The following is a 25,098-nucleotide window of genomic DNA, read 5'->3' on the forward strand; positions in this document are numbered from 1 at the left end:
CACTCAGGTGTCCCACCATTTATGAAATTTTTAACCAGTCTTTGTCCTATCATTTTTCTGAGGTTTATATATTTACTATTCCATTTCAAGGTATGTCTTTATCTAGAAGTCATTCATTTGATTCAGATTTTATTAGGAAGCCCTGGTATGAAAATCAGTTTCATGCAGAGAAAATACAAAGTAGCCACGTAGGGAAGGAAAACCCTTTGCAGACCACCAGGATCATTCTATTTATTGAAAAGGGAAGGACAGAGAGGGAGGGATAAGCTCAGTTTTTCAAGAACATGCAGCCAAAAACCAGCATTATCCCAGGAACCATGTTACATAATAAATGTAATAGAAAATTCTGCTTGTTTACTACATGTCCTCACTAAGTATCCTGATACTTAGATTTTCCTGCTGAAATGAATTGGGTTTAGAAACATAAGCCCTTTTTGAGATGCTATGATGTTCTGTAATTTGGCCCGAGAGCTATCGTACAGATGATCCTACACCTTCTGTCTGTGTCGCCCGGTGTGGTCGCCACTAGCCACGTGGGGACATGTGAACTTAAGTTTGATTAAATGAGACAAAATTAAGAATTGAGTTTCTTGGTTGTGCCTGCCACATTTTAAGCGCTTAATAGCGACTAGGCAGCTAATGGCGACCGTCCTGGACGGTGTAGAAGGGACCATTTCCAATATCCCAGAAGGTTCCTTTTGACAGCGTGTAATTAGATCAGGATGATTTTGATTAGCCAGAAGATCACTCTTGTCCCCCTGGGAAAAAGAAGTAATTAATTCTCATTGTATTTGGGCACCTAAGTCCTACCAAATAAGACCGACTGACTTTTTCAGCCAGCGTTTGTTTTCAGCTGGACAGCATGAACAGTGCCACTCTCCAAAGCTCAATAATATGCCAGGATCACAAAGACCAATTTCTGAGGTTTTTTCCACCCAGAACTCCAGTTGTCCTTTCACTTTTCCAAACCAGCGCCCACTGTTTTTAGCTGGAAAGCGCATTTTCACAGACAGGAAGGTGGAGCCCTCTGCTGTTCAGCTCAGGAACTACATGGAAGCTGTAGTTTGAACACAAGGCATAAAGAACACGGAGGCGTTCTGTTCCCTCGCAGTAAAGATTAATCCTGTAGGAAAGTTCCAAATGACTCTCCAGGCCCATGCAGAGTTGTCATGTAGCGAAATTTTGTTTTGTGCTTTAATAAATAAACTGCTAACAAGATATCTCCAAGACAAAAGATGACAAATTTTTTAGCTTTAATTTTCTTCCAGGGAAACCAAAGATAGTAATTATTTGAGTCACAATTAGTAAATTAGTGAAGATTTAGTAAAGGTTTTCTTAAGTAGCATCCAGGGTAAATCAAGCAAAATGCAAATTCTTTTTTTTTTCTAATGAAATCTTGTAGCATTGGTAAGTAATACCACCAAGTTCATCATTATGGAGAGAAATAAGACCTCCTTTAATAAGAAATATTCATTTTTCCCTCCTTGATTATGAAACTTACTAAGCATTTGGGGCTCAGTTCCAAAGAATGTACCCATCTGGGAGTGAGTTACTTTTTGTTCTCGTGCCAAAGAAGTGAGTTGTTTCAGAGTTGTCTACTCTGCATTGTTTGTGTGCTCAGGAACTGTGCCTCTCTCCTCAAGGAGGTCACCAGTAGTGTAGCATTTCTGCAGTTTCCAGAGCTGTTGCTACAAATCTCTGCCTTTAGGACTTCCCCTGGCTTGGGAAAGACATGAGAAGATAATCTCCTAAACCTTTCCAAGCTCCAAAGAAGCCATGTTTTAGGTATCGCCAGAAACGTGACTCCTACTTGCACTCTGAGTCAGTCCATGGTTCTCTACACACAGTCGGTCCTCGTGTTCTAACATCCAGTGGTGCCAAAAGCAGGCTAGAAGTACTTGAGAAAACCAGGGAGAGTAAAGCTGAAACATGTGAACTCTTTCTCAGTCAGCTTTCTGGAACCTCAAATGAGAAAAGGCAGAAGGTACATCCCACCAAAGTGCAAAGTCCCTTTGGAATCGAGATGGGAATTGGGAAACCGGTAATTCCAGGATATTAAATTAAGCCTCTCCTCACTAAACAAATACAGTTTCAAAGTTCAGCTGTGATAGGGAAGCCTTCCTCTACTTCAGTGGGTCTGTTTTTTTTTTTTTAATTGGGCCACCTGCCCAGCACTTGAACAGAAACAGAAAGGTAGTGATCCCTATAAAGACATTGGGTTTGTTAAATATTTCACCGGAGTGTTCTGTGATGAGATATGGATCGAAAGCTCCCTGTCCCCTGTTTCTTTTTGTCTTTCTGTTTTGTTTTGTTTTTTTTCCAGTCCTACTTTTCCTAGCTCATTCTCTGAAGTGTAAAGGACGTGCTGACTTAACGTTCTGGTAGAGTTTTACAAAGCACCTGCCGCAGATGTCGAAGGCCAGCTTCTGACTTAGTTCCCACACCCATCTCTTCCTCAGCCTCTTTTCCAGTTTGATTGTCACCTGAAGCCACCTTATCCCGGTGCACCTGCCTCTTCATAAATAACGTGGTGCAGAAGCAGCCACTAATTCAAACACAGTCTGCTGTGTAGAAAAAGGCAGCTTTTCATCTGGTGCTTTCGCTGCTTTGAAACCATTAGGCCTGCCTTTCAAGTCCATTCATCCCTTAAATCACCCAGAGCTTGCTTCCTCGCTTCTGGATCAATGTCAGGCTGAACTTTGCAGAGTCCTTGGAAGAGCATGATATATCTTCGTGACTGAATTAGCTGCCCATGCAACATATCTAGTCTGTCAACCAACTTTTCAGCTTACCAAGTCAATTTTAAGAAAGAACATTCATCTTGTACACCTGAGTTGGATAGATCTTTTGCTTCCCGTTGGGAAGTTTCCAATAAAACCTGTGATCTCTATGCTAATTTCATGGCTCTAAGCTTTCGTTTAGCCTAGTTCGTGGTTTTAAAAACCAAAATCTGCTTCCCATGGTCTCATCACATCTTTCCCCACCCCAAAGTGCCATCTCAATTTAGGGGGAAAAATACCCATTTAAATATCTCTACCCAAACCAGAAGAGGTATCATGTTAAAATTCTCTAACTCCATTTGATTGGCAGTACCTGAAAATACTAGGATTCTTTGATTTCTAAGGAGCCAGGCTTGAATGTGTTAGACCAACCTTCCCTTCAGAACTGCCATGTTCTTCTTTGATTCGGTAAGTCGCATCTAGGCTCTGTACAGGTCTGCACCTGTTCCTAAACTGGGGTCTGAACTCCCCGAGGGTAGAAGCAGACTTGTTGGTACATTTCCCTCAGGGCAGTGTGCGGAGAGGTTTGTGAGCGCCCCAGAAAGTTAAGAGCCACCGGCCACATGGAATATATTGTTTCCAGGAAAGGATTCACAAATGAAGCTCTTCGGAAGGTGAGAATCGTTTCAAGGTGAACCTGTTCTCTGCCTTACCTCAGTGGTACTGGTTTGAATCAAGTCAGCAGTTTTTTTCAAGTATCTCATATGAATCTTTTTTTTTTTTTTTTTTCTAAAGGAATTAACTACTTTGAAGTTTGACTTAATGATAAATTAATGCTGGTGTTTACCCTAATGCTGTCACACATTCTAATTTTGGGAAAGTCGGGTTCTCCTGAACAGGATTTTTGGTCAGCAGAGAGGTCTGTTGGACTGGGCAGCATCTGGGCTGAGAGAGTGTGGTAGACAGCGGAGAAGTTGGTTTTGAGGTTGGACTGGAAAAGGCAGAGGGGAAAATTGAGAGTTTAAAGGACCGTAGAGAGAGATAATATTAATTGTGAGAGCTGTAAGGAGGTTTGCTACAGACCAGAAATCAGAGCTACACCGGGACGAAGCGAATGCATTCACGGGGTGTCTGGGTTAGGAGCGGCGCCGCCCGTGGCTCTTCCTCCGCTGCGAGACCGTTAGCGAATGACTCCGGGCATCGACAGTGTCTGAAGGATACGCCGTTCCGCATTCTCCTGCCCAGTACTTGGGTATTTTCTGTGTGTGTGTGTGTGTGTGTGTGTGTGTGTGTGTGTGTGTGTGTGTTTAAACAAGAACCAAGTTAATATTTAATCTTCTGAGCCTCGTTTTTCAACTCCAGAACCGGAGCAAGTAGAATTCAAATCTTGGATGAGAAATCTGAGTTTTACTGAACAAGCAATAGTTCTTGATGTGAGTGAAACCAGGGAAGATACTTGAAAGAAAGAAACTACTATGCTTGTCTTCTCAGGTGTGTAAGGTCGGCTTCACGGACAGGGCTTCCTGGACGGTCCTGCTGGCCTCCCCTCGTTCGTCAGACGCATTTCCTACACAAGGCAGCTTCTCTTTCTAGAAAATGGCTAGACTGGCCACTTGTTAGAGATTGTCCGGAAACGGGTGATGAATACTATGATCCATGATCTTTATTTTTATCATTGGTCTCAGTAAGATTGTTTTTTAACTGGAGGTCTATGAAGTAAACACAAGCATTACGCTCTTTAATTGAATCTGAGATGCCATCCATTGTAAGACACTCTTTAATTTCATGTTGCTAAAAAAATACTGTTACACATGCCTTATTATCACTATGTGCATAACTAAATGTTAACATAGTGTATGTTAAAATCCAAAATCTCTGCCTAGATGGCATTGTGCCTTGATTGCAAAGGTCAGTAATGTAAATAGTTCTGCTGTCATGATAGTATTGCTTCGTTTTTTTTTTTTTTAAGATTTTATTTATTTATTTGACAGACAAAGATCACAGGCAGAGAGGCAGGCAGAGAGAGAGGGGAAAGCAGGCTCCCTGCCGAGCAGAGAGCCCGATGCGGGGCTCGATCCCAGGACCCTGAGACCATGACCTGAGCTGAAGGCAGAAGCTAAACCTACTGAGCCACCCAGGCACACAATAGTATTGCTTCTAAATAAGAATAAAAAGTGGCATTAATACATCTTGACAGCCATGCCTTACACGGACCATGTGAAGCACAGAAATTGTTCTTACAGCCTACAATTTGGGATAGACTGGCAGATTTTTCATTTTATGGTTAAATATTATAGGTTCAAGGACGTCCAGTTGTAGCACAACATGATGTAGTAAAATAAATTTGGAACCTAAGGGTCTAGGTTTGAAATACGGTCCTATCTGTCCCTTATCTGCTATGTAACCCCAGTCAGTGAGGACAGGTTTTCTGAACCGTAGCTGCTTACGCAGTCAAAACAAGGGGACGATGTCTGCCAAAAAGGGTAGATCTAAGAATTCCAAAAGGCATTTGTAGGCAGTAAACCTTACACAGACCAGAGTTGCTGACCTTCTCAGAGCCTTCTGCGCTGTGCGTCTAGGCATTTCCAGGTGAGCGGCTTTGAAGGGGAATCAGAGCAGTTAGGGAAGGAGGAACATGGAGACCTTTCCCTTGCTCCAAGGATCCCGTAGTAGCAGAATGGGGTAGGGGGAGAGGGCCTAAGGCCTGGGAAAGAAGCCGTCTCGAGTATAAGGCAACGTAGAAAAATAGGACCGACGTGCATGAATGAGGGCCGGCCTGGTGTCTCTCGGAGTGACTCGGATCTGAGTGGTCGGTCGTTGCTATGTGCAAGTTCAACGATCACGATGCTTCGTGGGAGAATGAGTTCAGCTGATTAGCAGTAGAACTTGGGGGTGACTAGAAGGCAGAAAGTGACTTGTGACATACCCTCTTCTTGAAACTGACTCGTAGTTGTCCTAAGCTGTATCCCCAATTCTTCCACCCCAGGTAGGTTTCTGTCATTTGCAGTATTTTCCTTGTGCTTGGTTGGGGGCGGGGGGCTTTCTAAGTGTGGATATTTTGTGCCTCATCAAAGAAATCCCATGAGTGACCTATTCCCAAGGAACGATACAGAGGCCTCGTGCCGTCACTCTAGTAATGCTCTAAGAAGAACTTTGCTATAAGAGAATTTAATAGCTTTGTTACGATTTAGGATTTGGGAAGGAGTGAACAAAATTGAGACCCATTTTCTAAATAAAAAACACACATCGGGGGAGACGGTGGTGGCATTATCTTCTGCAGTTCTCACAGCTGTGAAGCACCCGATCGGGGCTTTGGTAAATCGGAGGCCTTGGTCAGATCTAAGTCCTTGTCTGCTTCGTGGGAGTAAGAAACTGAGAAGTACAGATACTTGTGGCTTTGGTGCTGATTTCTTGAAAGGGAGCTGGGTGACCCTTGACTATCAAGGGCTAGTGGTTACGGTTAATAGCGGGAGGCAGCAGGGGCGTGAGAGTCACGGGGCGGGGGTCCGCTGTGGCCACAGCGCTGTGACATCTCAGCCTGGCCACTTCGTTCCACCTTCCAGGGTTTGCACGGGAATAAACATAGGCGATCGGAGCCGACTGTGGCGGCACCGGGGCTCTGGCCTCTTCCGTGACCCGTTTTGCGGTCCGTGCTAACCACTTAGGACACATTCTCCTACCTCGTACAGCCTGTGTTCTCCTCACTCGCTCTCGGGCCGCCAGGCACCCGCTTCTAACTGACGGCAGCCAGACAGCGAGGCGAAGCCTATTTTTCATCCCGGACGAGACGATCTCTATGATCCTTTTGAACTTTCAGCATTTTCTGATGTTCTTGAAATTCCCAAGTCTTTGGCCAACCATCTACTCGAATCACTTTATTAGGATGGTTTCAGTAATGATGAATGAATGGAGAAATTGAAGAAAATTCATGGTTCTTGGCAGAAAAAGTAAGAAAAGCCCAACTCCCAGAGCACGATGGAATCCCACTTGTGATCCTGCTCATGCTGGACGCCGTATAGTTTTTGACCATCTACAGCTTTTGTAAGCCGGAAGTGGTGACCAAATCTGGATGGACGGTTCCCTGCAGGCTCTCAGACTGAACTTTGAGATGCTTCTCATCTTGGGTCCCAGAGTCTCTGTTTATGGACATTTTGAGTTTCTCAGGGAAAGGGTAGATGAAAAAAAAGGCTCTTTTTAAAAAAATCTTCCCACCAAGGACAAGTTGTTTGTAAAGATTGTATTGCACGTGAATCGTACTCAGAAAACTGGTGATCTGAAGAGGACAGAAGCACACTTTATCCACTGTCTCATAAAATGTTGACATTGGGTTCTTTATTTAACAATGACTTTAACTAGGCTCGGAGCATTTGTGTTCATGCTTATGTCCTGTAGCTCCTGATCCTTTGGCTGTCATGACCACGTCCTGCCTCAGCGAGAGACGTGGCAGTGATGATGCCCGTAGCGACAGATCTCCCCGAGTGATTCTCAGTAATCCATGTCTTCCCATTGGTGGCTGTTTTTTTTCCCTCCAGCATTCTCCTTGGCATTGGTTTGTGGTTGGGATAGAGGACAAAAGGCTGAAGCTTTTCTTCTGTTTCTTGATGCTTCCTTCCCTAAATGCTGTTTTCATCTGCCAGGTTGTCCTAATAGTAGATTTTTGCCCCAACACTCCACCCCTTGGCCACCCTTGCCAGGGCACGCGCACATGTTATGACGCCATGGTCCCTGTTGGCTGGAGCGGGAGCAGATGCCCTCGGAGTGAAAGATGTGCCTTCCCAGACAGGGCTAACACCCCTATCCCATTCAGATGAAAATAGCCTTGGCATATTGAAAAGCAGGATTAGCCCAGGTCGTGTCCTCCTGGGCCTTCACACTCCCTGTCCCCCTGGGTCCATAGCTAGGGATGGGCTTCCCGCATTGTTCGCCTTCTGAGACCCTCAGTCTGTCGCTCCTGGACGCCTCCGTTGTCCAGACATGCTGCCCGAAAACGACAGTCTCTTCTCGGTCCCGAGCTCTGTCCCTAGGAATCCCAGTCACGACTTAATAGCCTCTGGCCTCTACTGAGCCCCTCGAACAAGGGCTCTGTGAGCCGCAAAGCATGTGAATGGAGAGGACTGGCACCGCTTCCTGTCCCCCAAATCAGGAGCCTCTCGGCCCACGCGCTTGCTGAGAACGGAGGCTTTATAGAGCCCCCACCCCAAAGGAATTTGACACAAATGGGTGAAAATCGGCTGTGTCAGACCTCCCGGGGGAAGCTGGAGGGTCAGCATTGACTGTCTGGATTTACATACACGCATCTGTAAACACACATGCACCTGCGCGCACCCATACGCTCACACACACACACAGTACTTGAAGTCTGGGCCTCTCTTACGATTTCACTTTTGCAGCCTCTGTCCTGCTTATCTCCTGCTACACCCCGGGTCAGTCCGGTGTCACCTACACGGGATGCTCAGTCTTCCCAGCAGCTTCGAAGGCTCGCACGGTCTCCCCTGGCCGGCGCTCGGCTCTGTGAGACCAGGCGGTGCGAAGCCCAGTTCCATCCTCCACGGGAAGGACTGATGTCTGCATGCGGCGGCCGGAGACTCGAACTCAGATCCAAGCTGGATCCTCCGATCTAAGCATGTCCCGGCATCGGACTGAATGAGTTTGTGCTCAGCCGGACAGTGCGCGTGTTCCTCCAGGAGCGATTTGCGTTCTGATGGCGCTGCTGTTCCCTCCCAACCTGTGTTCAAAGTTACCTGCTCCCTCATGGCTGTGAAAGCGACTTTCCTTCCAGACAGCATATTACTGACTCTGCGTTTTCTCCCTTTATATCCCTTGTAGGGAAGCATGCCTCAGACGCCGCCCTTCTCGGCCATGTTCGACAGCAGCGGTTACAACCGGAACCTGTACCAGGCGGCGGAGGCCGGCTGCGCGGGCCTGTGCTACCACGACAACAACCTCCTGTCCGGGTCTCTGGAAGCGCTCATCCAGCACTTGGTGCCCAACGTGGATTACTATCCGGACGTAGGTACCCCCATCCCTCGGAAGCGCATCCCTGCTGGTCGTTACAGGAAATTACAACGTAGGGGGTAGGGGGGCAGGGACCCCAGATACTGCTGAACTGTGTCTGGGCTGCTAAGAATTTTTCAAGTCAGAAAATGCCTATTGATTATTGAGTGTTTTGAGATCCAGTGGAGCCTGCGTGTGATTCACATTTTGATGAGTTTCTTCTCGGGGCTGGTACCACATTGTAGATGGCCAGATACCATCCAAGTGAGGTATCTGTAGGTTTGATTCATGCATATACCTTGTCCTTGCATAGAAACGCCGGAAGACAGTGCATACTCCTAGGATACTTAAACGCTTGTTTTCTTTCCAAGACCATCTCCATACTGAGGAAAGTGAGGTCGGACAGGAAGACTTCCTAGAAAGGGGAACAACAGGCATATTCAAGATGCAGTTCATGTGTTTTACTTTGGTAGCCCGCCTTTACCTGGGTAATACTTTCTAGTCTAGAGAAGTCACTTCCATTTTCTCACTCTCCACGGCAATTCCGAGAGGCCAGAGCGGAGAGCACTGAAATTCAGAAAGCGGAGTGAGCCGCACCCGGTCGCAGCCCAGCATCGGCATCAAACCTAGGTTTCTCTGTTTCTGGGCACGTGGTGTTTTCTCCCCGTTTTCGCTGGTGCCAGAGCTGCCCCTTGTTACTGGACAGCGGCTGGTTGTTGATAAGGAGTTCATGAAACCATCTAGACACAGAGTCACATGTTTTTATAAATATAATGATGACCTTGGTGCGCGGAGGATAGTTTGTGCTTGCCGCCGGAGCTCACCACAGTGTTTCTCCCTGTGAGTTATCTCTCTGTGCGATTTGTTGCATAGCGTCGTGAAATATGTTGCCACACAGGGAACACTTGTGATCAGAAGTAAAAGGAATCCCTTGTTCAGCCCTGTAAGTGTTTATGAGCTAGTAACGGCGCCCAAGTGGGGAGGCAGGGGTAAAAAAAATAACCCAAACAAAATGAAAAACAACCCTGGATTTTTCTTTTCACTGGGAGTCTGAAACTGTTAGAGCAAATAGGCCCTATTTCATTACTGGCTTCTTGGGAGACAATGTAGTTAAGAAAAAGTATACAGTGTGATATTGTGTTTTATCAAGTTGCTTAGCCTCCGAGCGAGTAAGCAGATTACTTGAAAGCCCGCCTTTGAATGTTCTAGCCCCAGCGGACAGACTCTGCTGGGTGCCCACCAGACGCACCGGAGAATCCTTGAGCTGCTGTGGGCTGGGTGTTTTTTTTGGTTTCCATTGAGTTACCATAACATCTGGACACAGAACAAGATTCTGTAGGGGTGATCTGTTTAAGTCAGTGTCTTAAGTGTCTTTAAGTCAATGTCTTTAAGTGTCTCTGGGCTGAATTTCATTCTCCTTAGCGAGAGTGAGTTATGTGTCCTGGTGTCCTGGCGTCCAGAGGGAGGGACGTGAAAGTGTGCTTTGAATCATTTCGGTAGATAAACTTATCTTGTACTTCTGTTATTTTTAGTGTGGTTGAAGGGAAGAGGTATATCAGAAGGCAAAGGAAAAATCCGTCTTAAGGTGTTTTACTACGAAGCATTATTTTATGAAACTGCAGTGTGTTAGCTTTGATCGAGAGAACTTAATGAAATAAGATGTGTAAACTATGGGGGAGATACTAGTCTCAGAGAGAATGTGACCACGGTGGTTTTTTTTCCTCTCGCTGCAGAGAACGTACATATTTACCTTCCTCCTCAGTTCTCGGTTGTTCGTGCATCCGTATGAGTTAATGGCCAAAGTTTGCCACTTATGTGTTGAGCACCAGAGACCAAGTGATCCCAGCAGTGACAAGGTAATGATATGCCTTGAACTTTACTATTCTCTGTTGGGCTTGGTAACTCTGTCACTTAGAGGTTGTGAAGCTGGCTCCCTTCCCCCACGCTGAAGGGCATAAATGGGGTCACGGCTGTGCCAGGGCAACGGGGAATGGCATAAAGAACACGGTGGAGGCTCGGACACCGGAATCAGTGTTCCTTTTCATCTAAGATCTTTATTTCTCGAACGCTCTTGGTCCTGTTGAATCACTTCAGTATATAAAAATACTTCAATGTTACTACCCAAGAGAAAAGCCCGCACAGTGTATGTGCCGGTCACTATGGTCAGTATGGTAGAATTTTTAAAAAATAAACCATCATGTCCTTCATGCGAAACAAGCCAGCCCCCACAGTTTAAGTTCACGGCCATGGAAGAGCCCTAGATGCTGCCTGAAGTTGGTGCCACTTGGCATTGACTTGGGGGAGGGGGACTAGACTTCTTCAAGCCCAAAGACTTTACAGGAGACGTTTACCAGTGACTTTGTTCAGTTAGAGATGTGACGCCGTCTGTGGTGATAGAGATCACTGAACGAGATGTGCTCTTTCTTCCAGAACCAGATAAGAAAAATTGCACCCAAAATCCTTCAGCTCCTGACGGAATGGACGGAAACGTTTCCTTATGATTTTCGGGATGAAAGAATGATGAGAAACTTGAAGGATCTGGCTCACCAAATAGCCAGCGGCGAGGAGGTTGGTGTCCTGAGTTTTAGTGAAAGCACTTGAATTTCCAGGCCAAGCCTTGGTGGGAACTGGTGCTGAATTATGTATCACGATCTCCACGTCTTCCTTTCTGTGTTGCCTTTGGGCAAATCTTCGACATCGCATCAGGGCCCGTTTGGTGTGCGGAACGGGGAGGGTTACATAATCCCACTTGGAAGGGTTATCATCTGGAATTTTACGTGATTAATCCGGGGGTACGTTCATGTCCATTCACACGTAGGGTTCATGCTGCAGGGGTGTTTTAATTTTACTTGTACTTTTCTTCCTTCTGAAAGATTTGACACAGAAAGTTACATAGCATGTACTATAATACACATCATATTAATAGATCTAAACACAAATGGGTACAACGTAAATAACCTGGTAACGTATTAACAGATGATAAGTTGTGTGTTGATACATCAGAAATAGACCCTTTGTAACCACGGAAGGGAGAAAACACAGGGTCTGGAAGCAACTAGCAGGACAGGACGGCTGCGGTTTCGGCGTCCACTTCGGGTAAAAGAGAAATACAGTTGGTTATGGGATTTTCACCATCAGGAAAGAGAGCTTACTAGTTCTTCAGGGCATGAAATGAAATGAAATTTTAAGAACTTTCTTATGGAGAACTTTATCCAGGGGGCACAGAATGAGATCAGGGAGACTGCTCTGTGTAGGTTTTATAACAAATGCTCCTTGACAAAAAACCGAGGCTGTATGATTCCTGTGTCATTAGCAAAGGTCATTCTTCTGGAGAGGAGAAGACAAAGAGGAAAAGATCCAAGTCTCCTGGTGGCCGGAAGTTGGTTCAAGGCTAGTACCTAGGGTGGGTGGAGAATAGTGAGTCTCTTGGATACTCTGTCATAAATACCACTTCCCTGCACCAAGCCTTTGACAAGAGCTAACTAGCTATGAAATCAAGAAGGGTGATCCTCTCTGAAGGAGGCCTGGAGGCCTGGTATTTTGTGCTGAAGCTTGTTGGGCAAGGGTGTGTTTGTAGCTTCTGTGTAGCCAGTGAGCTCCTGGGGGCAGAGCCCTTGGGCGCAGATACAGCCCTTCCATGCAGGGAAAGATGGACAGAGCGTTTGGCCACTGGAGAGATGTCGTGTTTTGTTCGTCTTGAAATGCATTTTCCCTTTGGAGTGACCTTCCTTGAGAACGCACTCCCTTGGTGCTACGCTGTAAAGATCAGTGACAAGACGCCCTCTGTTGTGTCTGCTTCTGGTGAATCTATTTGAAGACCCTTCCCTCTGCCTTAAAAAATTATTTCAGATTTGCAGTTGACAAACTTGACTCGCCTGCAGTTATGTCCTCATGAGAGTGGATTTAACCCTTCTGCTGCTCCTGTGTGATGTACTGAACCCTGGTGATCCAGATGGCTGTGGTTTATCTGTGAGGCTGAGTGAGTGGGTTCCTGAGTCATTTTGCAAGTTATGACTGTTAAGATTATTTTGCCGGTTTGCCTGTGATGGGGTCCAGCCAGGTATGAATTGGTGGGTCGGCCACGCACAGAGGCAGAAGTTCAGTGCCGCAGGGTGCTTTTCTAGCTGCTCTTACACCAGCCTGTGTCTGTTGGGCAGCATCAGTCCTGGTTCAGTGAACTCAGGGTAGGACAAGGTGCTCAAAAGATCAGTGGCACCATAAGGACTTTATCTTGTAAGAAGTCCGAGTCTGGAGTCAGTCAGTACCACATTTAGTTAAGTTGTACTTTAGGTACCTAACTTGATAGGTCAGTCAACTGACCTTCCCCCATTGCCTTTTTTAAAAGGTAGGAATGGTCGCTTGATCTTTTCCAAAGAACACCTGAAGAATCTTTTCCAGATAGAAAGTTACCGTTCTGAAAGTGTCTGATGGGTGGCCTTTTGCTTGTCGTGTGGCGGTGGTCAGGGAGGGAGATCACTTATATCTGTGTCAGTCCGATTGGGTCCTGTCTGGTTTTTTGGTCAGGTTCAAGCCCCTCAAGTGTTGGGAGGAAGTCAGAGGGCCCCAGGGCCTTTGAACCGGCTTCTTGTGAGCACTCCTCTGTTAATACAAATCCTTGATAAACCTTGAGGTTGTCAGATGGTTTTGAGTGAAAAGAGGAAACGAGAAGGTAAGCCAGGTCGAACCCAGAGCTTGAGCAGCCACACGTCCCCTGCCTTGATCCGGTTGGGTTTTACAGGGAGAGGCCGTTCCTTTGGCCCCTTTAGTCCTGTTTTCGGAATTGGCCTCTGTTGGCATCTGGTCGATCTGTGCGGGCTCCGGCAGGTTCCCCAGATTCCTTGACTTCTCTATCCCTGCAAATCGAAGAGGCAACTGTGCTGCGTTAACACCCGGGTCGGCTCTAAGATCGTGTGATGCGTGCTGTCCTCAGAGAGACACCTTCCCTCACCACCCAACCACAGTCCCTGCAACACCCTCATTGTGGGCTTTCACCCCCGCTTTCTTCAGAGCACCCTGTGGCTGGGAATTACTTGCTTTTTAATTTACTATTTGTTCTCCCCCCGCTGACTCGTGGTGCCCGCTCTGTTCATCGTAGCGTCCCTAACTCCGAGCTCAGTGCCCAGCATTGCGTCGGGACTCAGTAGCCTGCGCGTGAATGAAGGAGTGAACTGTGCAGTTGCTGGAAGAGAAAAACACCTACTTCCCTCCGCAGGAAGGAGCGTGGGCTTGGCTGGAGACTTGTTGCTTCTCGCCCGAGACTTTAGGGGTTTTTTTTGGCAGTCAGTGAGTCCAGGTGCGCCCTGTGTATGATTTTGTCGGGTTCTGCTGAATCTGCTGGGACAGTTCTGCATAATTTGGCTTAATATGTTTCCCCCTGGGGATTTGCCCCAAATGAAGTGGTTTATTAGGACTTGCCCACAAGAAACATGAAATGGAGCTAATGACTGAATTCCGTGACAAGGGACTGTAGTGGGGAGAAGGCAGTTTTCTCTTCCTTAAGGGGCTGGTCTTTCTTCTATCTTTATTTGCCAGGTAATTACTGTCACTGGCATTGGAAGTTATAAAAAAGAGTAAGTGCATATTTAGCAATTCATGACTCAGTAAGGAAGCACGCCCAACAACACAAAGCTTGGAATGGACTCAAATGGCAGCAGGAAACTTAAAAGAGGTCATACATGCATACGCTCTTTCTCTGTGTGTCTCTTTGTCTGTCTCACACACACACACACACACACACACACACACGTTCTTCATTATTCGAATAGCTTTACCCTATACCCTCTTGTATACATTTTCCCCTTATAGCTTATTGCTTTTCGCTCACTAGCTGAATCCCTGACTGTACATCCCTCAACCACTTCCCTTAAAAAAGTATACTTTAAAGTGTAGACTAAGAGACTGTGGACTCTGAGAAACAAACTGAGGGTTTTGGAGGGGAGGGGGGTGGGGGGTTGGGGGAGCCTGGTGGTGGGTATTAAGGAAGGCTCGTATTGCATGGAGCACTGGGTGTGGTGCTAAACAAAGAATTTTGGAACACTGAAAAGAAATTAAGTTAAATAAATAAATGAAAATAAAGCTAGTTAATAATCCCCCCCCCAAAAAAAAACACAATCTTTCACCAGTTATGCCAGTAGAGCATAGATCCTGATGCTTTGCTACATACCAGCATCCCCCGGGAATGTTGGGTATGACATTTGGGACAGGGTGAAGAGACCATTTTAAGTTCACAGATTTTTAATGTAACTGAAAATAATGAAAGCAGAAGAGCGAGGGAGATGGGGACAAGGGATTTATTTTATTTTTATTTATTGTTGTCACTGAGGTCTAATTAGCATCTAACAGTGTATTAGTTTCAGGTGTACAACTTAATGACTTGATATTTGCATAGATTGTGAAGTAATCGCAGTAAGTCTTACTAACATCCATCACTACACAGTTACAGAATTTTTTTCCCTTGTGATTTTTTTCCCTTTCCCTTTTTTCCCTTGTGTCAAAGATGCAATACAGTATTATTAACTATAGTCCCTGTAATCACGTGCCCAGGACTTATTTATTTTGTAATTAGAAGTTTGTACCTTTTGACCAGCTTTACCCGTTTTGCCCCTCCCCTGTCCCCAGCTTCCCCCCACCATGAGGAATTTAATTAGCCCTTAATTCAGTCTCGAGCTCCTTCAAATTCCAAAGAAAAAGACATTTTTCTTTGGGGGACAAGCATATTACCAAATAGATCACATCTTCTAAATTGGTAACGTTCATGCTGGGTGGAAGATAGATTTTTTGAAGGTTCAACTTATTAAACACTGAGGTATTTCATTAATGATTTAGGGTGGTCTGTGAATAACAGAAGGAAAAAAAGAGGTGATCTAGCGGGCCGGTTTAAAGAACTAAGTAGAATATGCTCCAGACAAGTGGAGACAAAGAAAAGAAAAAGAAGGCTGGGTAAGCTGCTTTTGCCTTGACTAAGTAAGAATCGGTCATTTCCAGATGCGTTTGGGATTTTCCTTAAGTATGCAGGGATCTGTCCGTCTGAGTTTCTGTAATTTGCTCCAGTACACTGGGTTGCCTCTGTGACATGATAAGGCTCTTGTACTTGTAGGTAAGATGCCATTCAGTTTTCAAACAATTAATATCAGAAAGTAATAGTGGGTAACACCTTGTAAAAGGGTCTAAGTAGACACACATATCCATAGGCCTTTCTCAGTTCAGTGGGACGGCCCTCCTCGGAGGCGCTGACCTAAGGACCAGGTTAGCGTGGGGGCCTTTCTCAGGTCACTTACCTACAGGGGTGGTTGTTTGCGTGGCAGTCTTGGGGCAAGACGAGGCAGAAGAAGAGAAGCCGTAGCTTCTGTCTTGATGACAGGTCCCTGGGGATGGATTGATTGTGAAGTTATTTCTTTGACTTCATGAGTGCTCTAAAAAATCAAGAGACTGACACTGTCTCGAATACGTGAGTTGCTTTGGAAACCGATTGGTCTTAAGGGCTGTGGCTGTCATGCAGCGTGGCCGCGGTTAGTGCGGCCGCCGTGAGAGCATCACGGGGAGGACCGCCACGTGGGGGAGCCCGGCTGGTCGCGAACCTTCGCACTGACTCAGGAGTGCAGAGGAATGGATGTGAGTCACGTGCAGGTCAGGTGCCAGCAATGAACATCCTCTGCCTCCTGGCGCCAGCCGCGTCCTCTGTGCAAGGCCAGAGTGAGGTGCGGGCCGGGGCGGGGGGCAGGGGTGATCGTGGTCTTTTCTGTCCGGCTGGCATCGCTTATAGATGACCAAGACCGGGCGCGAGAGGCACATGGAGATCAAGAATGTGACCCGGCGGAGAAGCCTTAGGACGAGGCTGCTCTGAGCGGAGACCAGGGTGCTTTAGCCTGCGCGGGGTGAAGCGGGGCGTTCCTGTGCCGGCCCAGGGCGCACTTAGTTCCGTGCAGCAGCTCATCAAAGTGTCGCTGTGGGGCTTTCCTGGCTCAGCCTGAATCGTCCTCTCAGAGCAGCCTGAGCAAAGAGCTCACTTTCCAGGTCCGAAAAGGCCCCTATGGGCGACATGTCCTTCTCGGACTCTAGGAGCTGGGCTCGGTTGTCCCGTAACTGCCCGCGGCTTCTCCAGCGCCCGGGAGCACAGGCCCGAGTTTGCCTCGGGCGGACGGTCCACATGCAGAGTGAGCGTAATCCTGCGCTTCTGCCCGCAGACGTACCGGAAGAACGTCCATCAGATGATTCAGGGTCTGGTCCGCAAACTGGCCACGCTCAGCCAGTACGAGGAAGTCCTGGCCAAAATCAGCTCCACGTCCACGGATCGGCTCACGGTTCTCAAGACCAAGCCCCAGTCCATTCAGAGGGACATCATTACCGTCTGCAGTGACCCTTACACTCTGGCTCAGCAGCTGACTCACATCGAGCTGGTAAGGTCCTTGTCACCGTTTGCTGTGGCAACGCACACGTTGTCGGCAGTCACGTCCCGGGAGACTCTGTTAGCGTGACCCAATGGGAAGTGCTATGGGCGGTAGCTATGTTTTGCTTAGACCTTGAACATGAATGTTTTTGACATTCAGGGGATTCACTTCTTTTTTTTTTTTTTTTTTTAAAGATACATTTATTATTTGAGAGTGAGAGCACAGGGGGAGAGGGAGAAGTAGTTTCCCCGCCGAGCAGGGAGCCTGACGTGGGGCTCCATCCCAGCACACTGGGATCACGCCCCGAGCTGAAGGCAGATGATTAACCGACTGAGCCACCCAGACGCCCTGGGAAATTCGCTTAAGCACTAGCAAGCAAGACGGAAGGGCAGATTGACCGACCTCCCCATCTGCGCTCTCCGTTTCCATGGCTTGCCCAGTCTTTCACTATGCTGTGTGGCACTGACGTCGGCAGAAGGTTGCCTCTGCTCAGATCGCGAAGGGGATGACAGTACTTAGGGTTAAAGGCTCATTTTAGAAGCTGCATAAAAAGTGGAGGCCGTGCCAGAAGTCAACAGAAGGAGTTAACAGTTTATTTCTTTTCATTTTCTTTACTAACATTGATCTGCTGGTTTGGTGTTTCAGGAAAGGCTCAATTATATTGGGCCAGAAGAATTTGTTCAGGCGTTTGTGCAGAAGGACCCTTTGGACAATGACAAGGTAATCGGACTACCTAGAGGTCAGCTCTGCAACTGGAAATGGGACTTCTTAGTCTGTGATAGTGGATGCAAGAGACAGAGCCTGGAATTATTTTGTCTTAGGCTTTACAGTCAGAAGGTGTTTTTTTCATTAGCCACGTCTGATTCATTGCGTGTTTCTTAAGCCTGGTCTTCAAGCACCGTCACCGTATTCTTACCCTATCACAAACCCTAGCCTCTTCTTCCTCCTTATTGGGAAATTTAATAAGCAAGTAGACACAGGATTTGCGGTGATGAAGTTTGGAGATAAAGGCGTAATGGTTTTAGCAGATTAAGTCAGAAAAAAGTACCAGAGAATGCTCCGCTGGTGACTCAGCAATCACAGGGGCGGGAAGACAGGACCCACATGCAGTGAGCTGAGTAAGGGTCGCTTTGCTGCTGGCTTCAAGGTCAATCCCTCATGACAGGCTCTTGCCCGAATGAGCCACGTGTGAACACGCACGGATGTAAGATCGGTGAACACACATGGCCAGTGGTTCCCCAGTGGCCCAGAAGCATCTCGAGTTGTTAGACAAAGACTGGATCATCCACTAGTGAAAACCCCCTTTGGAACTTAGGGGTAACAGCTGTTTTCCGGCCTTAGAATAGCTTCCCTCAGTACAGGAAGCAAGGATTAGGCTTTGCAGTAGGAGGCTAGTGGACTTTTTTTTGTTTGTTAGATTTTTTTGGAAGGAAGGAAAGAGGAGTGCAGTCACCCTGTTCAGGCTTGGCCCTGAGCGCCAAGATGAGCTGAACTCCTTTCGCTTTTGAGTAATGAGCCGTTCGCCCTGCTAAGGACCGGGACGGCCCAGACTCTCATTCACCTCGCTTGGAAGATGTTTCGCTTCTTGCTACATGATGCTCCGAAATTTTGTCCTAGACTGCATTTTAAGAGAAACTATCCCAGCCCTGGCTCTCAGCCTCTCCTTGCCATGTCGCTAGCAGCATTCCCAGGGCACCCGTCAGTCCAGGTTGCTCTGGAGCGCAGCCAAAACCCCTTAGGATTGTGCTTCGGAAGACAGTTGCCACTGAGAGTGACTTGGTTTTCTTGGGGGGAAGGGCCCCATTTTGAACACTTCAGAGTATGTCTCTGACTAGATCTTATGGGTTTCACTGGACCGTAGGAAGAGGCTGGTATTTCTGTGAAGGGAGTCCAGAATGTTAGTGATTTTCTCTCCCTCCTCCCCATCCCCTTGTCTTGGAAGGCTGCCTCACTCCATAACTGGACTAAAGGCCCATGCCTGACAGAAACGAGAGCCCAGTCCGCTCTTTTCTCTTGGTCTCCAACTCATCTGCTCGCTTTGCTCTCCCCAGAGCTGCTACAGTGAACGGAAGAAAACCCGAAACCTGGAGGCGTATGTGGAATGGTTCAACCGGCTCAGCTACCTGGTTGCCACCGAGATCTGCATGGTGAGAAACGGGTTCTCCCTTTCTCCGCGCGCTCCCTATTATTCTTCTCGTATTTATTTTACACCCGCTGGGTCCGCGTGTTGGATCAGTGCCCTCTTTCTCCCCGTCTCTGTACAGCCCGTGAAGAAGAAGCATCGGGCAAGGATGATCGAGTATTTCATCGACGTAGCTCGGGAGTGTTTCAACATCGGCAACTTCAATTCTCTGATGGCCATAATCTGTGAGTGTTTTCTGGAAGGCACGGGTCCTTCACTTGTGAGGTCCTGGGAAGTGTGTCCACTAAAAATGCACACGTAGTACAGTTTCATTAATCAAAACTCTACTTTTGAATCCCGAGTTGTTCTAGAATGTTCTGAACGCTTTAAATATCAGCACCGTACAAGAGCGCACATTCTGTTTGACGTGTGTGCCTTCACGGAGTACGGCCAGGCAGCTTGTCCTCTTCTGAATATTTACCGATAGAAACTCATGAGGGAGAGATTCGTCTAAAAGGAGGATTTAGAAAGTGTTCGGGCAGCTTTTGGTCAAGCATGATAAAAATGTATGATCTGAGACTGCGCGGTATGATGTTAGCAGCATGCACCGGAGGGTGGCCCGAGAAACGGGATCTTGTGACTGTCCATGCTCCTAGGACTCACACCTGCAACCCCATATTACCCTGGTGGACGAACTTTGCGCCTTCTTTGTAACATGGGGATCTTAACACCAGTGATCATTCGTTTATAGTCATTCATCCTATAAACATAGTGCCCGAGTCATGCTACGATTACTGATAGTGACTCTTTCATTTGAAAATACTCTATTTATAGGATAAATCATATGTTTATCCTATACATTTTAGGTAGTCAATAAATAGTTGAGTATTTACTGGACCCTCTAGAGTCAGAGTCAGTTTGAAGTTGGAGAATCTACCAGATGTGATTCAGTGCTTTTGATGCCGATAACTTCCCCCTCACCAGTTCTGAATTCCATTTTCTTTTCAACATGATTTTCCTTGTTTTCTCACTAAAAAATACCACATTTTGGCTTTTTATCTGGCTTACTTCTTGAAAATAGTGAGCAGAAAGACCATGAAATCAGGGACCCGAAAGTCCACAGTCATAGGCGGTAGAAGTTCACTTAATTTTTTTCCCTCATACCACTAAGAAAATGTCAAGACACACCATGTCCTGGGAGAAAGTATCTGTCATATATGACAGCTGAAAAAGAACTTGCATCCAGCCTTTATAAAGGACCCTGTGAATCAATAGGGACACAGAAAACCCAGTGAAAAACAGGGCAGATACTTAGATATGTCACAAAAGTTTGCTTTTGTATACTTATTGTTATATTATAGATAATAGTACATAAAAATGTGCTCCGTATCATTAGTCATCAGAGAAATACAAATTAAAATCAGAGTGTAAAACCATTTTATACATTGAAATGACTGAAATTAAAAGGACTGGGTGAGGGGCGCCTGGGCGGCTCAGTGGGTTAAGCCTCTGCCTTCGGCTCAGGTCATGATCTCAGGGTCCTGGGATCGAGCCCCCCTCTCTCTCTGCCTGCCTCTCTGCCTACTTGTGATCTCTCTCTCTGTGTCAAATAAATAAATAAAATCTTTAAGAAACAAAAAAAAAAAGGACTGTGTGACCCAGATATTGGTGAAGATGAGGAGAAGGAGGAAGTCGTGTTACTGGTGGGGTATGAGACGGTATTTCTACTGCGGAAAACTGGCGGGTGTTTTTTTTTTATCAAGTTAACTTGCACTTAGTGATGAACACTTTTTTGGAGCATGATTTCGAATGACTTCTCTTACTTGTCTGTTTCAACCTTTTCTCCCGTCTCCACTCTGTTCCGAACGGGAAGCCGGCATGAACATGAGCCCCGTGTCTCGACTGAAAAAAACATGGGCTAAAGTGAAGACTGCAAAGTTTGATGTCCTTGAGGTACGTGGAGTTGGGGCCTTGAAAGTGAGATTCTTCTGTGTGAGCTTTGCCCTTGATCAGGGCGTCCCTCTAGGGAAGAAAGCCCGTCTCTCCTTACAGACGCAGGGAAGGGAGGGGTCAGAACTGGCAGAGGGGAGGAGAGATGGGGTTGTAGCCCGGCCCTTTCGTAGACAGAGGGTCCACCTTGGGGCGAACCGGCTGAAGAAATAGCGGCCTGTGAGCTACACCCTATTGTTTGCCAGGATGGAGTCTGGGTCCTGAGCCACTGGGCGTTCTGCCTCGGGCCGGCTGTCGTCCTGCATTTGCAGTGTCCCGGGGGAGAGTTCCCATCCCTATAGAAATACTCCCGCGCCATCTTTCAGCAGATTTAGCTAACCTGCGCAAAGGCTCTGCAGGGTGATTCGGAGAATAGTACGAGCTGTCCAGAAAGGCATTTGTGTTTGGATCATACTAATGTCGTTATCACCTTGGCATGTTGGTCCTTTGAATCAGTGGTCTTGGGAGATAATAAAAAAATGCACTTTCCTAAGTTTTCTCCAAATTGGGAAGCAGCACTGATGTATTGCATTATTATGCCTTTATTCTTATTGTCTAATGTCTTCTCCTTCTGGTAAGACAGTACGCTTTGGTTCCCTGTGAGTGATTTGTTACCACATGCAAAGTACACGTTCACAACAAAGGGTCGCTATGCACGGCCAACCGGCAACTGGTTCGTTAACATTTGAGTAAAACCTGGAAGTGGTTTCCTAGGCTAGTTTCTGATTCTCTGTTATCAGTTTTAAGTCGAATCTCCAAGGTGAACCTGGAAAGAATTTGGTCTAGGTTTGACCTTGTTGATTTGAAGCCAACTTCAGCTTACGTGAATGAATCAAACCTCAGCAAAGAAAACATGTGTGTTCTGATGGGTTTTATGCCTGCGTGTGTAGGAGGGGGTCATTCCTATCCTTAATGAGTTGTCTCAACTATTGCAATTTTTAAAGAAGATCTATTACTTATTTTAGAGAGAAAGAGACGGCGGGGTATGGAGGAGGGAAAGGGAGAGAGAAATGCAAGCAGATCCCACGCGGAGTTTGGAGCCCTGAGCAGCCTCGATCTGGTGACTCTGAGGTCAGGGCCTGAGCTGGAACCAAGAGTGGGCACTTAACCCACGACGCGCCCTGGGCCCCCCTCACGTATCACAGTGTGTTATGTAGGGTTCAAAGTATGGTCTTGCCGACTTTGTGCTGGTGGGAAGTAAGAGATTAATACTCTTCTCTCTTTTGTGGGCAGCATCAGATGGACCCTTCCAGTAATTTCTACAACTACCGAACAGCTCTTCGTGGGGCAGCGCAAAGGTCTTTAACGGCTCACAGCAGCCGAGAGAAGGTACGTGCCTACAGGAGTTGTATTCATGTTAGTTACCACGTGTGGCATTAAAATGCACTGTGAACTCCTGCTCCGAGCTTCAGATCCAGGAGAGAAGTCGAGACTGCGGGAGGGTTTGTGCCTTGCCCCGTGGAGAAGGGCAATGCTAGAGGAAGGCACCGTGTTAGTGTCCGTTACAAACGGACAGTACTGTGTTGCTACTGCATTATTTAAATGATCATTTTGTTCTATGTTTGAGTTGTTTTTCAAGCAATAAATGAGGTCATGTGTTAAGATGACGGCTAGCATTAGAGTAATTTGATTTAATGGAAAACAGACATTTCAGCTCGGCCCAAGGTAGCTGATGGAGTATAACCGTTCTTCTTACAAGAATTAACTTACCTCCCGTGGCTACGTCATCTGTCTGCAGGAAGGAGGTTGGTCGCTGTAGCGTGAGGCTGGTTCTAGGTGGGTGTGTGGGCGACAGGGGTGGCGGGAAGTGCAGGGGTGATGTCTGAGAGACGAGTGGTGCGTGCTCTGTCTGCTCGCCCCTTGAACAGTTCCTCACAGTCCTGGCTCTGTCATACGCTCGACTCTGCGGGTCCTTTCTCGGCCCATGTTAGTGTCCTATCTCTTAGGTGAAAAGGAACAGTCCTTCTGACGTTTGGAGATCGTGTCATCTGTGACGTCAGTACCTGCTTACGGTAAACGGGCTGACGAGGTTGTTTGAGGAAAATCTATTTCGCTTAGATTCTGTCCATCTTTTAAGTCAAGCAAATTTTAGGAATGAGGGTGAAAAACACTGCAGGACACCTCAGTCCCTTCTGCAAGAAAGCTCCGGCCTCGGTGATCCGGAACAAAAACAAATCACAAGAGGAAGCGCCTTTTGGAAAGGTTGACCTGCTTCTCCACAAAGTCCAGAGTGTCCGTCCTGGTAACATTGGACAGATGCTGGGAACCCAATAGTTAAAGCTTTTGAAGAGACAAGGTCAGAGAGGAGATGAAGCAGGGAAAACGGTCTCAGCTGAGCCGGACGGAGGGACCAGGTCTTAGGTTTTACTCGCTCAAGTCTCAGCAGTCCTGTGGCAAGACTGAGGAAAAGTCTAACCAGAAGTTGCTTCGGCTTCAGGAAATCAGCACCTGGGGGGCCGCATCCTCTCATCACAGTCCCCAGCGGGGTGCGAGGCCGCCTCTGCGGGACCCTCCAGGAGAGCCAGGAGGCTAACGACCCCAACCTCCAGCAGGGCGCCCCGGCCAGAGTCACTCTGAAGTCCCGCCCCCCAGAAAGACTAGACTTCTGGGACTCCCCAACAGCTTTTTCCAGAGAACAGTCCAAAGTACTTACCCTTTAATCATTTCATAAACTCTGCCTGCTGTAGTTTTGCTGTCCTTACAAACCCGTTCTGTGTGGGAGTCTGAATTGCACTCTCTCGTTCGTAAAACAAACGAAATCACCACCGTAAAAAAAATGCCATTTTTCACAATTGGTCTCAAAGGCTGTGAATGAGAACATTTCTGGGCAAAACACATCTTTTATTCAGGAGGGTTGGGGTTTATTTTTCCTCTTTTGAAGTGAGGAGAAACTCTCTTTATTCCCAAGTAATTTATAAATCTTCCTAGCAACACGGTTCGGGTAATAGCATCTTTAATATTCTTTCAGATGGTAAGTTTATGTGACCAAGGTGGCACATCTCTAGGGATCATATCCTAGAACACATCAATTCTGTCTTCTGCACGGAGGCCCTTAAATGATCTTTAAACAGCTACTTTTCCTATGGGTACTCCTGCCTCCAGGTTTTTCGCCATTTCCTATATGATTATATGGTTTTAAATCCTTTTACCATTCCATCCATGTTTGTGGGAACTGGTTCCCACTCAACAGCATGCATTTCTAAGGCATGAAACTGACTGTGTCTATAAAGCATATTTGCTAAGTTTCTGAATTAAGAATATTTTGATAGAGGGTGCCTGGCTGGTTCAGTTGCTGAAGTGTCCATAGGGCTCTTGATCTCTGGGTTATGGGTTTGCGCCCCACATTGCGGGTAGAGAGTACTTAAACAAATAAAATTTTTAAAAAAAGAATATTTTGAAAGTGAATTAGAAAACATTATTACTTGAGAAGTTCTCCCACTAAAGGCACCATTGGCAGGATCTCCAAAAACCTCCCAGAAACCGGAGCTTTTGTTCCCTCCTATTGGCAACCCTTATGTCTACCTTAGTGCCTGGGAAGCCGAAGCCCTTATAATCTCCTGATTTTTATTGTGTTAGGTGTGTTGTAGGGGCTGCAGATACGAAGAGAACTGTCTGTGAGTAATGTAGAAGCTGAAGGCGTATGGGTGTAAGGAACAGAGCCGTGAAGGGAGATCACTTACATTTCTGTGTTCTTGGTAGAGTGATGCAAGCCGTTGGTTAGGGCTCAACCCAGCAGTCCCACTTTTGACTTTTATCCAAAGAAAACAAGAAGATCTCTGTACCCGTGTGTCTATTGCAGCAGGATTTACAATAGCCAAGACAGGAAAACAACCTGAGGATCCATCGGTGGGTGAATGCGTAAAGAGGTTGGGATCGCTACACACGA

General features: G+C 46.7%; 1 protein-coding gene across 2 annotated transcripts in view; it reads left to right on the forward strand.

The window, feature by feature from the left end:
- Positions 1-25,098, forward strand: part of RASGEF1B (RasGEF domain family member 1B) — a 148,018-nt gene that overhangs the window by 114,130 nt on the left and 8,790 nt on the right. For both annotated transcript variants that reach the window (XM_059153695.1, XM_059153771.1), the window contains exons 2-10: positions 8,547-8,729; positions 10,448-10,570; positions 11,145-11,282; positions 16,898-17,110; positions 17,747-17,821; positions 19,153-19,248; positions 19,366-19,468; positions 21,097-21,176; positions 22,446-22,541. In XM_059153695.1, coding sequence (XP_059009678.1) covers positions 8,553-8,729; positions 10,448-10,570; positions 11,145-11,282; positions 16,898-17,110; positions 17,747-17,821; positions 19,153-19,248; positions 19,366-19,468; positions 21,097-21,176; positions 22,446-22,541 — 1,101 coding nt within the window. In that variant the 5' untranslated portion in view covers positions 8,547-8,552. The remainder of the gene's footprint in view (positions 1-8,546; positions 8,730-10,447; positions 10,571-11,144; positions 11,283-16,897; positions 17,111-17,746; positions 17,822-19,152; positions 19,249-19,365; positions 19,469-21,096; positions 21,177-22,445; positions 22,542-25,098) is intronic.

Source organism: Mustela lutreola, chromosome 1 (assembly GCF_030435805.1).
Source record: "Mustela lutreola isolate mMusLut2 chromosome 1, mMusLut2.pri, whole genome shotgun sequence".
NCBI lineage: Eukaryota > Metazoa > Chordata > Mammalia > Carnivora > Mustelidae > Mustela > Mustela lutreola.